This window comes from Salvia splendens, chromosome 18, assembly GCF_004379255.2.
Source record: "Salvia splendens isolate huo1 chromosome 18, SspV2, whole genome shotgun sequence".
Lineage (NCBI taxonomy): Eukaryota > Viridiplantae > Streptophyta > Magnoliopsida > Lamiales > Lamiaceae > Salvia > Salvia splendens.
The window spans coordinates 1,940,002-1,952,673 of NC_056049.1; the positions used below are offsets into that span (position 1 = coordinate 1,940,002).

Genomic DNA, 12,672 nt, shown 5'->3' on the forward strand with positions numbered 1-12,672 from the left:
AAGCTGCACTATATTTGGAAAAGCCTATTAAAATATAATATTATTATTTTAATTACTTTTATTCTCTTAAAAAAATTGTACTATATACTTTAGTGTATTGTCTAGCTTCGTTAGTTAAAAATTAGGTTTATAAATGAGGTGTTATTTTAATTTTATTATGTTCAATTATTTACTTCTTTTATACACTAAATAAATCCGAAAAAACAAAAATATTATATTATTTTCATAAAATTCAAGCAATCATCATGCTTATGCAGTTAATAGTCTCGACCGATCATACCATGTCCTATCACTATTATGTCAACAATCATACGAATTTCAAAACAAAATAATTCTACCATCAATATTTTCATAGTATATTATTACTTCCACAATAATTTAATATCATAACTTCATATTATTTCAGATTTCCATCTGATTAATTAGTCCAAGCGGGTTGTCGCATCCCGAACAATGTCCAAATAAATCTCAATCTCATTGTTCCGGTTCTCAACATGACCGGGGTCGATCGAACCGGGCCCGAACACCTGCTTGCACCTCTCCAACTCGTCCCTAGCCTCGTCAACCCGGTCCGCAACGCTCCGGAAGTCATCCGACCCGAAGTCCCTCTCCGCATCCTCGACGTGGGCCCGGACGTCGTCGTAGTTCTCGGCGCACGTGCGGTACCTCCCTCTGATGCTGTCGTCATTGGTGTCTTCGTACCACTTGTTGAGCTGCTCCCCAAACGCATTGATTTTCTCTAGTGCCAAATCAATCACATCGTTGACCGCGTCAACGCTGTTTGAATTGTCAAATAGGCGCGGGTCCCCCTTTATGAGGCTCAGACACGTGTCGGCTTTTTCGTGGCTGGAGCAGATGTCTCTGAGGAATTGCTCCGCGTTGTCGTCGCCGCCGCGGCGGCTGGGTGATCTTCTCCCCCATCTTCTTCTATGGGCGGTTGAGATTGGGATTGTGATGGTGAGGATGAGAGTGATGAGGATTAGTTTTTGGGAGTAGGAAGCCATTTTTGGTGTTGGTGTGGAATTGTTTGATGAGATTGATTTGTTTTATATAGTGGTTTGTGTCATTAATTGGGATTAATTACAAGGGTAGGTTTCATCTTCAAAATTGAATTTTTTGGGTGTTATTTGATTTGGATTAATTAAATGCGTTTAATAAAGGGAGTTATATTAACTTATTAAGTAAGTGTTACTCAAATTCAAGTAACTGAATGCTACTAATAATTTAAAATTTTGACATACTATTATTACTAAATATACTAAAATATCTAAAAAAAATACAAAATTATTGGGGATCATGGGCCCCAGCCCACCATGTAGCTTTGCCTGTGATAATTTACTTACTCTGAGATCTCTGTATTTTGTTTTTTCTAATTCTTCAATTTGTATCAACCAACCAACAATCAAACCAACTCAAAATTCAATAATAACTGAAAAATATAAAAATTGGAACCCAAACGCCCCTTTTTCTCTACATTTTACACTCTAGTTCACATCCAAAAAAAAAAAAATTAACTTTTACACAATTTGCAGAAGTAATTTGGAGGGCATTCAAACATCAAAGATTCAAGAAATGTGGAGATTCACATATATCTTTACAATGACACTTTCTCTAGTGCCTTATTGCAACGCACGAGCACGAGCCACCTTCTTGTTTCACGGCCAAGGCGCGTGCGCTTACGTACAACACGGATCTCCACATCCGTCGAAACACCTTGATCAACAGCTCATCTCATTGTCCTAGTTAGTTTGCACTTGGAGATGAAGATCGTGTCCGAGTAATTGAGGCTGCATAGCTTCAAAAGCTCGGACGCACGCTGCTTCAGCGCAGGGCTGCAGCCGCTCTGGATGACGAGGAGGAGCTTCGCTGCAAGCCCAGCCTCCACTGCAACGGGCGAGCATTCCTCGGGCGAAACCTTGCATACACACCACAAGATCGACAAGGCGTATTCTGTGCAGTTCTCGGACACTCTCATCAACAGCTTCACGACATTTGGTATAGTCCCCGAGCAATCCTTCAGAGCTTGTCTCCCTTCTGGCACGGACGAGAGGGTGTCCAGCACGAACAGGGCCAGCTCCACGGACTCTGGATTCAAGGCCGGTATCAGCTCCACCAACTGAGGTATAGCCCCGATGCTGACTGTCAAGACTCGGGCTTTTTCACTCGTGCAAACGAGCTTGAGTAGGCGAAGACCGGGGAAACGATGCCTCTTATCCCTCACCAGCCTCATCAATGCAGCTAACAAGCTATGGCTCGAGACGATTTGCGCCCTAAAATCGCTCTCCTCCATCAACGTCTCGATCAACTTAACACAATTCACTTTAGTCTCAACAGACCCTTCATTCAACAAATCAACAATAGATGACATCTTTGCCGGCTGCATCAACTCCCTCTTCGACTCACAATCCAAGTCCAAATTCACAAGAATCGACACAACCTCACACCCCACGCCATAAGAGGTGAACGGGCCAAGAAACGAGGATACCAGAGCCACACCCCCTTCCTCCACAACAGCCTTCCTACCTAAACAATACCTAGCCACAACTCCCCTCAGCTCTTTAAGAGCCATAATTCTCGATTGCCCCTTCACCGATTTAAGGCTACCAAGAAGCTCGGACGCCCTCCCATAAGCGTCCTCGGATCTCTTCCTCATTTGGACATATTTTTGAGAGAACCACACATGGATCAGATGGAGGAGAGTCTTGTTCGATGTGAGTGTGTCGTCCCACAACTCCTGCATCGTCGTGGGGCACGTGTAATGCCCCAAGCTAAACCATTTGAGAATGTTCGATTGCTCGTAGGTTTGGCCGGTGCAGAGGGTCACAGGGTCTTGCATTGGCTCAAGGGAGATGGGGCAAATGAAAACAGATGGAACTTCAACCAAATTCAGCTCTTCAATCATTTTCTTGAGATCCAACTTCTCCCCTCCCACATAGTTACAATTCCCAGCTACAATTCCACTAAAAATCCCATCTTTAACCTCTCTATCTACATCCAATATGCACCCATCTAATCTAACCTCAATTCCAAGAATCCCATCTTCCTTAAACATAGGCATTCTTACCAAAAAGCTTATTATGCTAAAAGAACTACTCAATCATCAAACAACATGTAATAAAACCTAGAATTTCAACCATCTATAAAGCACACATGTGTATGAATGAAAAGGGGGTAATGAAAGAATGAAAAGTTCCACATCAACAACTGTTGGGAAGGGGACATCTTTATTTGGGGGTTTCTCTCTCTACTTTATCCATTTCCCCCTTTTACTGGTCAAAAGACTCATCACCATCATCATTCAACACTCATACTTCAACACACTTCCCAAAAATCAATCTTTCCATCTTTTTCAATCAAGCCCAAAACAGAGATGAACCCAACAGGGAAGAAAATGGGAGCAATCAAATCAAAATAGACAGAAATGCATAACGAGAAAAAAGGCTGGATTTTTATCAAAACGCAACAGAAAAACAAGAAAATAAGTGAGTCCCAGATGACAAAAACCTGTGAAAATGATGATTCAAAGGCAATCCAGGCAAAGGGACAGATAACTAGATAGATAGAAAGTGAGGATAGAGAAAGCATATCTGGTCCAGCTTAGGCTATAGTAATTCATCTCTCTTTTTCTTCCTTTGTTTCTGGGCCCAGAATCCAGATCCACTTCTATTAAATAAACTTGAATTACCAAAAAAAAAATAGCATATTTTATTAGGAAATGTTGAGAACTTCACAAAATGAATTTTGAGGATAACATTTATTTAAATCAGATTTTCGATCATTCCAGTAAGTAAAAAAAAATTAAAGCAAAATATTAAATTAATTTTTATAATTATTCCCTATATCCCAATAAATATGAAATATTTGTTTTTCAGGATAAAATTATATGTAGTGTTGTTTTATGAGTTAATAATGACAGATGAAAGTAAGAAAGATAAAAAAGTAAAGATGGTGTTATTTTAATTTTATAAAATGTTTCATTTTAATTAAACAATATTAAAAAGAAAATGTTTCATTTTTAATGGAAAAAAGATGATTAATTATAATTAATTTTCGACCGTCACCATAAAACCCATTGTGAAAAATTGACACAATTCTCCAAAGTGAAAATGATTTTTTTTTCACCAATTTAAAAATTCATGGACAATAATTAAATCACCTCCAGCCTAATAGAATAGTACTAGTATTGTTTTTCTCCTTTGATAAGAAATAAAAAATATGAGCGATTAATAACACATCTCAATAGTTTAGTTCAATGAAAAACTTTAATAATTGCAAAGAAAATGTGTAATTACGGATCACAGTTTTGGGCTTTGAAATATATATATATTGCTTTTATTATACTTGAATTTTTTCAACGGGCCTAATACTAATGGCCCAAGCATTCCAGATATAAAAGCACGGTCGCCTCTCCAATTTTCTGTTTACATATTTTCAACTTCCTCTCTCGCCGCTCCCCAAAATTAGCGAAAATAGTGTAATAAATTTACTTATTTTTATGTGAAATTGATTAAGATTTTTTGAATATGTTGAATTCGATGTGTATAATCTCAATCTAAATTAGCGTAGGATGATTGGTGAAACAAGTTTCAATTAAAATTTATTCACAATTCATTCTATGTGTATAATCTTAATCTAAATTAGTGTAGGATGATTGGTGAAACAGTTTCAATTAAATTTATTTGAATTGAGATTGGTCACGATTCAGTGATTAATGTTTGTTTATCTAATTTAGATACGGATTAGGGCTAATTTGATTGAGCAGCATAGCATATGGACGGCGGTTTACGCTTCACGTTGCTTACCCAAAGGGCGGAATCGGGTATCCCTTTCCAAATTCTTGCTTTCAGTGGACTGACCAAGTGGTTGTGATATACTATCACGGTTGTTTATACGAAAAAAAAATTCTACCAACCAACATTCTCCTACACAGAAAAAAAAAACCCGTCTCTCCTCTCATACAACATGGCATGCAGACACATGTGTGGAAAGTCATAGAAAAAAACCTCCCAAAACCATTATACCACACGGAGAAGAGGAACCTTGTCTATGTAGGGTGCGACACTCTATTCATTATCGATAGCACATATCATTGGTTCGTCTACCATCTGTCCTCCAATGAAGTTGGGAAAGTGAAGGTTGAGGGTGAGAGTGAGGAGGATGAGGATCGCTATGCGGTAGTCATGGGAGCTACCTATTCCAGCCTGATAGGGACAACTTGGATACTAGTCTTCGCTATTCCAAGCCAAGCCAAGCCCGGGGATTACGTTGCTACACTTTGCTTCGCTGGTCTCCTAAGAGTCGGTTTATGTACTGGTTTTTATGTGTGAGCCCCTTATTCCATATCATTTGACCAATTTCTTTAATCATTTACTCGTATATATATATTCAATGCTCCTTTTTAATTTGTATGCAACTCAGTGCTGCTGAGGAGGAGGAGGAGGAGGAACACAAGTGAATCAAGAATTTTATCTTCATATTTTAGATTTCTTTTCATCATGATTATGGTATTTTGTGCCTTTTTGCTTAGTATCTGTTTAATCACTCTAGTGAATCAAAAAGATTTGAAACAAAAAATTAAATGAATACTTTTAGTTATTTATTCATGCATACAATGACGGTTTTTGGTGATATGTAAAACGATTTCATTTTATTTACAAAAGAGTAGAAATGAAAGAGATGGAAATTATTTATTTTAAAAAAACCAAATTATTTTGAATATTACCAAAAAGAAGTTATTTTATACTCCACAAATGGACAATTATGAAAAACTGAAAGTTCGAATTTAATAGTATTTTGTTTTCAAATGTTATGGAGCTAATACGAATTTGATTAAGATAATCAAAATGACTATCATCTTTGCAAGTCGGTATCATGAACTTATGACACTATAAAATAAATCAACATTTTATAGAAGAATATAAATTAATTAGTACATGGAATAAACTTCTATAATTACGGATCATATAATTCTTGGGCCTTCGAAATGTATTCCAATTGATTTTTTTTACCAGCCTCGTATCCAAATTTGTAAACATAGTTAAATTCGTGTGTGTGAGTTGGCCAAAACGACCTTTAAATATTAATTCATTTACTAAAAAAAGCAATTAAATTCTAATTACGTTTAAAAATGTACTACATATGTCCCACCGAAGATGATTCACATTCATTTTAGGTTTGTCTCAACCAAGATGTTACATTGCTAAAAATGGAAATAGTTTTATCTGTATTTTATTTTCTCTTGCTTTATTCTTTCATCTCTCAACTCACAAAATTAATTTATAATTTACATAAAATCTCTCATGCCACCAAAGAAGGATCATCTTCCTTGGAACGACGAGAGTATTTAGAGTCTTAGATATGTTATCACATGGTATGTTTAGTTAATCATAATTTAAAAAATATTATAGCTTTTCTTTTTTTCTGTCTTTATACAATTGTTATTAATCATATGACATCATGTCTCGACCACTATAGCTATTCATTACTAAGGGCACTACATTGATTGCTAAATAAAAGGTGTTTTTGTAAGTTTGAAATGTAGAATTTGTGTGAGAATACTATACGTGGGTGGCATCGCTCATTCCACCAATATCAACCATAATCACCCCTCTCCCACCTGATTCTCATTCATATATTGAGTTTGGAGTGGCTGTAGATCGAGTTTGGTGCTGATTCTGTGCGCGCGCAGGTTCACGCACCAACTGTTCGACGAAAGGCCTCAAAGAGAATTCAAAATCTGCTAATATCACCGACGTGTCTATCTTCTTTTAATCATTTCATAGCAACGATATGTTCTAATTAAATATATGTGCAATTTAATTAAAATATATAGTAATTTCCATTTCTTTAAAATTATGTAATTAAATAAATAATTAATTAAAAGTCATACACTAATTAAAATTTTTCCTACTTTCATATAATTTCAAACTGTATCTGTTTATTATATGTCTTAATTAAATTGATATACATAAATTTTAAAATAAGCATTAAAGTTAAAATGTACTACTCCCTCCGTCCCATTCTATGTGAACATTTCTTATTTGACACGTGATTTTATATAGTGTTGTTTGTGAGTTAAGAGAAGAGATAATAAAGTACAAAAAGAGAGTAAATTATACAAAGTGCTGTTTTTATTTTAAGAAAAGCGTCGTTTAAAGTGAGACGTCACAAAACACAATATACACAATACCACTAGTTCATATATTTCCTGTTAGGAGTTCATTTTTTTCCTTACACAAATTTTAAGAAATAATACTATAAATAGATAAGAGTTGAAAAAGTTATTGAATGTGGACTTTCATATTATACTTCATCACTCCACAAAATAATCTTATTAGTGGACGATATACGCTTTAATGCAAAATTACAAATAAAAGAAAAGAGAAACAAAATGTGAGAAAGATTTCATCTAACCAAATTGAAAAATGAAAATAATTTGGTGGCGAGATCTAAATGAAAAAAAATGATTTAATTTTTTTGAACGGGTGAATATAAGTTTTATAATGAAATGTAACAGATATTCATACTCATAATTTATGGTAAAAATCAAATGAAATTTTTATTGGCAACTGAAATGGCAAAAAAATCTCCTATTATCGGACAAAAAAAAGTATCAACCATGCATGTATACAAATGATTAACCCCACGGGTAATTTGGAGTGTCAAAAATTTAAATTTACAAAGGTGTACTAAGATTGAGATCACTCAACATCTTTAACGTTGACTCTTACCATTTATAGCACTTTTTTATCGCATAATTCCATAAAAATGAAATTTTGATAATTAGGAAGCTCCCAGCTCTATTGGCAACAATTACCTAATTCTTAAATAAAATGTGCGTGCGATTTACATGGTGTACATGACGATCGAGTATGATCTAGGATGAGATTAATAGAGGATTTCGAAAACGGAACTCAGTGGAATCAAACACAGTGAAAATAGGTTGTTGACAGCGTCAGAAGAGACTTTGCGACTGAAAATGTAACTCGAACACAGTGATAAATGTTATTCATGGCGTCAGAAGGCAAAAACTTTGCAACAATTGTCACAGACAATCAATGTGACAAGTAAATTCAACCCTAGATGGTTGGGGCCCAGCTAGCGCACCATGGTGGTTGATTCTAACTTGTTCGAGAATAATAGTACTCCTTTCGTCCCACAATAGGAGTCACATTTGGTGTGAACACGAGTTTTAAGAAATGTAAAGAATATTGGGTTGAAAAAAGTTAGGGGAATATGAGTTTCACTTTTTTATATTGATTTTATAAGTGAATTAGTTGAATGTGAGACCTACTTACCATTTATGGTAAAAGTGAAATGTGATCTTATTGTGGGACGAACCGATATAGCAAAATGTGACTTCTATTGAGGGAGTAATAAAATTTATATGAAAGACTAGCTAGAAAGGCATCATACAATATACTATCACACAATTCTATATAAATTATTCGTATTTTTCGATGGTAACATAATAATTTATTATGCATCTAAGTCCCATATTAATGATGAGATTAGATGACAAAACAAATGATTAGATTTTTCTTGGATTCGTTAAAGCTGCAAATATTTATACAGAGCTCACGTGGTTTACCTTTCGACACGACCTTCTTTGTTACAAGTAGATTCTTAATTTTATGTTTTCTTTTTGACATAACAACCTCGTATTCATTAATTTAATTAATCTAACTTAATTACTGTATTTATATACGAGTTCATGTTAATTTGGATAATTGAAATAAAAAATTCTCCATATTCTGATTTGAATAGATTTAAATGCTCTTAATTCAGTTTCATATACTGGTTACGAATACCAACGATTCATATTTTTAGCGCGCAACGTGGTACACAAAGTACAATTTGAGATTGTTCGCACTCATACCTGATGCCAAGATACAAGGCCAAATCGATAAATTTCAATTATTAGTTGTGGAATATTTTGTACGAATTAATAATAACAATCCATATATTTTATTGCACGCAACATCCTAGTACACATAGTGTAGTGAGACTGTTCGTGCAAGTCGTACCAGGATGTTGCGCACCGAGACAAATGCAAAAGATCTCTAGTCATGCAAGCATATCAGATAAATTTCATTCCGTCATCGAATAAAACACATCTATATATATGCTAAGATCAATCTTGTCTTAATTTTACCATTTCAAATTTTCACTCTCTATGATATTGATAACCATATACTAAAATTTTACTTTTTTATACAATGAAGAAGTAGATTTAAAGAGGCAAGGATAATACTCTCTCCGTCCCGCACTACTTGCACTTATTTCCTTTCTGGGCGTCCCAAGTTATTTGCACTCTTTTCATTTTTAGTAACAATTTATACCTCCAGCCGTAATTGTTGACTTTGTCTATCAATCATTCCTTAATCTCCGTGCCCAAAAGGAAATGTGCGAGTAGTGCAGGACGGAGGGAGTACTATTGTTAATTATATAAAGAAAAAGAAAAAAAAATGATTCTCCCTATGAGAATCTGTGTAGACAGTCCGTCAAAATTTACAGTCTCTTTCCTTGGCCTTTTCGCTTTTCTCTCTCTCTCTAAAATTTTCCATGGCTGTTAGTCATTGCATTAGCAGTTTTAGATTTGAAGCTTTTAACTTTCTAGATTTTTGATGATTTGAAGAGAGAAGCTATGATGCATTAAAATCCCTAAATCAGCGTTGAGCACAACGGGTTCGATGAAAAGATTCATTCAATAACTGATTCAGCAAATTAAACAACCCTTCCCTTAGCTCAGCCATTGCCCATACTAGGTATTCTGTTCCTCTCTTTTTTATTGAAAAAAGGATCAATAATGGTTCTGATTTGAATGTTCGACCTATTGGATGGAAGAGAAGCGTGTCTTTTATACAAATGTGAATTTGAAAAAAGCTATAATGTGGTTGAAAATTATAGGCATAGTTCTTGATATTATTGTTTTAGTTACATTTTTTTGGTGAGAATTAATATTTTGCTCAATAAACTTATTTAAATTAGTTAAGATATTAATATGACGATGAAATGCAATTCAGTTAGTACTCCTTTGCAAGAGTGTGTGGGTGTGAGCAAATTATCAATCTTTATGCATGGACTTGCCATGTTTACATCAAATTGATATAAAAATATGATCTTGATTTCGATAGAAGTCTGTAGGAATATATCCTAAAATCAATTGGTGATAGAAGGCGAAAGATCATTACACTCATACATTGGTTACGGTAATCTCGAAGTGGGTGAGATTGTTTATTTTTTTCACTTGCCAACAAATTCATATTTTGTGGGTTTGTTGATTTCAAGATAAAAATCCAATCTTTATTTTTTTAGGGTTTCTTGATTTTAAGATTAAAAAAATGGATCTTTATGTTGTGAGTGATTTATTCATTTGAACCAAATGTATACAAAGGTTAATCCTTAATCATCCAATTTTGTGATAGCTAGATTCCGGCTCGCCATCAAAAAGAAGGCGACTAGGTGGAGGCGAAGGAGGAGAAGGAACAAGTGGCGCGACCGCGACGACATTGCAAGAAGTAGGATCTGAAATATCAAGAAGCACTTCGATCATAGCTGAGGCAATCCAATCACGTGAGAATAGGGAGGATGAAAGGCACAAAGAAATGGTGAGTTTACATAAAAGAAGGCTGCAGATTGAGGAATCAAAGGCTGAGATCAATCGACAAGGCATCAACGGCTTAATCGACGCCATTAACAAGCTAGGCTGCTAATTCCATGCTTGCTTTGGCAGCCAATAAAACCCAACCCTCTTCCAAATAATCACTTCATTAATTCATGATTAATTCTTACTATAATTTATATATGTATAGTCATTGCAATAAATATTGCATAGAGTGATAGAGGGCCATTTGGTTTCCATGTTTATTTGGAAATGTCTTGCATAATACCAAGATTGCATTGTATTCCATAATTATTTAAATCACTACTATCCCTATAAGTAATTTAATAGTATTAGGAAAACTTATTTTATTAGTTTATCTAATATTGTGTATTTAATTGTCCAATGAACCAAACATCAACCAAATATTGTCTATAGAGTAGGGACTCGTTATTTCATGTTTAACTCCCACCTAATTAATTAGTGAGTTTAAATATTTAAATGATTGATTAATTAGGGAAAATTTGTGTGTGCCACGTGGGAAAAGGAGGTGGGTCAAATAGGGTAAGAGAGTCAAGATTTCAAGTTTGGAAAGACTGCAAAGTCTGCAACAACAGAGTGGCCTTTTGTGCGTTATTATTGGTGTCAACGTTGTTTTGTGTTTTATTTTATGTTTATTTACTTTACTATTCAGAAGAATGAAAAATATTAAATTAAATAAACTTATAAAATGTCTTTATATTTTATTATAAAATTAATACTTTCTTCGTCTCAGACACATGGATATGGCTAAGGATTTTAGAAAATATTGTTTTATATGATAAGTGAAAAATAAAAATAAATATTTTTTATGACAATTTTTTATACGACAAACTAAAATGGAAAGTGTGACATCTATTATAAGACGAGGGGAGGGGAGTACATAATTATAAAAGTAAAACTCATATTTTAACTTGAGTCAAAATGTATCAACATTTTGAAGAAATTTGGAATTGACTTCAAAATGAGCCGGGGGGGTGAGACCTGCAATAAGGGCCTAAGACCATGTTTATCGGTGGGGGTGGCCGACCTCCACCTCAGATTTACCTTTATAAAAAAAGAAAAATTAAATACGTGGTCTCTCTCTCACATAGACAACGGTCCCATTCAAACCCACCTCCAACCGCTTGGTCTCCATATATTTTATTTCATCAACCAATGAGATTGTGCCACTTGGCACAATATCATTGGTTAATAATTATTTTTCATAAAATTTATATATCTTTAATATATTATATTAAAAAATTATACCAAAATTCATAATTTCTCATTCTCTACGAATAGAGACCACATTTGCTATAGTTTTGCAAGTAAAAAAATCTCATATTTTCTCGTCCTATAATCTTTCTTTTTTGATATAATTTCATATTTTTTTGTTATTGTAATTTATTTTTTATTTTTATTTTTATAATTTTTAGTTTGTCATTTATAGTATTATTTTATAAATTTTATTGTGAAATAATAAATATTTCATGTATTAATTATTATTATCAAAAAATAATATAAAAATAAATATATAGTGGTGTAATTGGATGGTCATTGATATACCATCAAAATGTATATGGTTGGGTTGGATAATTGATGATATTAATGTGAAAGAGATAGAAATAAATTAAATATTAAAAAAGTAGATGGTTGTGTTGGGTTGGATGATTGCTGATAAACACGATCTAAGGCTGCATTTTCAATCGCAAAATGCAGTGAAATTAGGGCAACCAAATTATGTTGTGACTTGCAAGGCTGCAAAATGCGGCTTCTTCCGGCGGCGGCAAAATGTCCATTGTGCTCAAAGTAAGAAGCACGGTGTTGAGCACGTTGTGGTGACGTGATGCTGCGTGCTTAAACACAACTGTCAATCTGCTACACTTTCACCAAGTCCAATCGTTGGGCCATATTTTTAAATTTGTATAAATCCCAAAATCATTTTAATTTTAAAGAAAAAGAAATAATTTTCAGGGTCAAAAATGGGAGATCACCAAAATTGGGGGGTTTGATTCATTATATTATTATAATTATATTCTTAAACTTGT

General features: G+C 34.2%; 2 protein-coding genes across 2 annotated transcripts; both read right to left on the bottom strand.

Moving 5' to 3' along the window:
- Positions 1 to 422: 422 nt before the first annotated feature.
- On the bottom strand, positions 423 to 1,004 carry LOC121777855 (pectinesterase inhibitor-like). Its single transcript, XM_042175203.1, has one exon. It carries the CDS (start codon positions 1,002 to 1,004, stop codon positions 423 to 425), a length of 582 nt encoding a protein of 193 aa, XP_042031137.1.
- Positions 1,005 to 1,418: 414 nt separating this feature from the next.
- LOC121777456 (U-box domain-containing protein 30-like) lies at positions 1,419 to 3,621 on the bottom strand. Its single transcript, XM_042174722.1, has one exon. It carries the CDS (start codon positions 3,056 to 3,058, stop codon positions 1,727 to 1,729), a length of 1,332 nt encoding a protein of 443 aa, XP_042030656.1. The 5' UTR covers positions 3,059 to 3,621; the 3' UTR covers positions 1,419 to 1,726.
- Positions 3,622 to 12,672: the final 9,051 nt, after the last annotated feature.

Coding starts and splice junctions, on each gene's coding strand:
- LOC121777855 (XM_042175203.1), bottom strand. CDS start 1,004: ATGGCTTCCTACTCCCAAAAACTAATCCTCATCACTCTCATCCTCACC.
- LOC121777456 (XM_042174722.1), bottom strand. CDS start 3,058: ATGCCTATGTTTAAGGAAGATGGGATTCTTGGAATTGAGGTTAGATTA.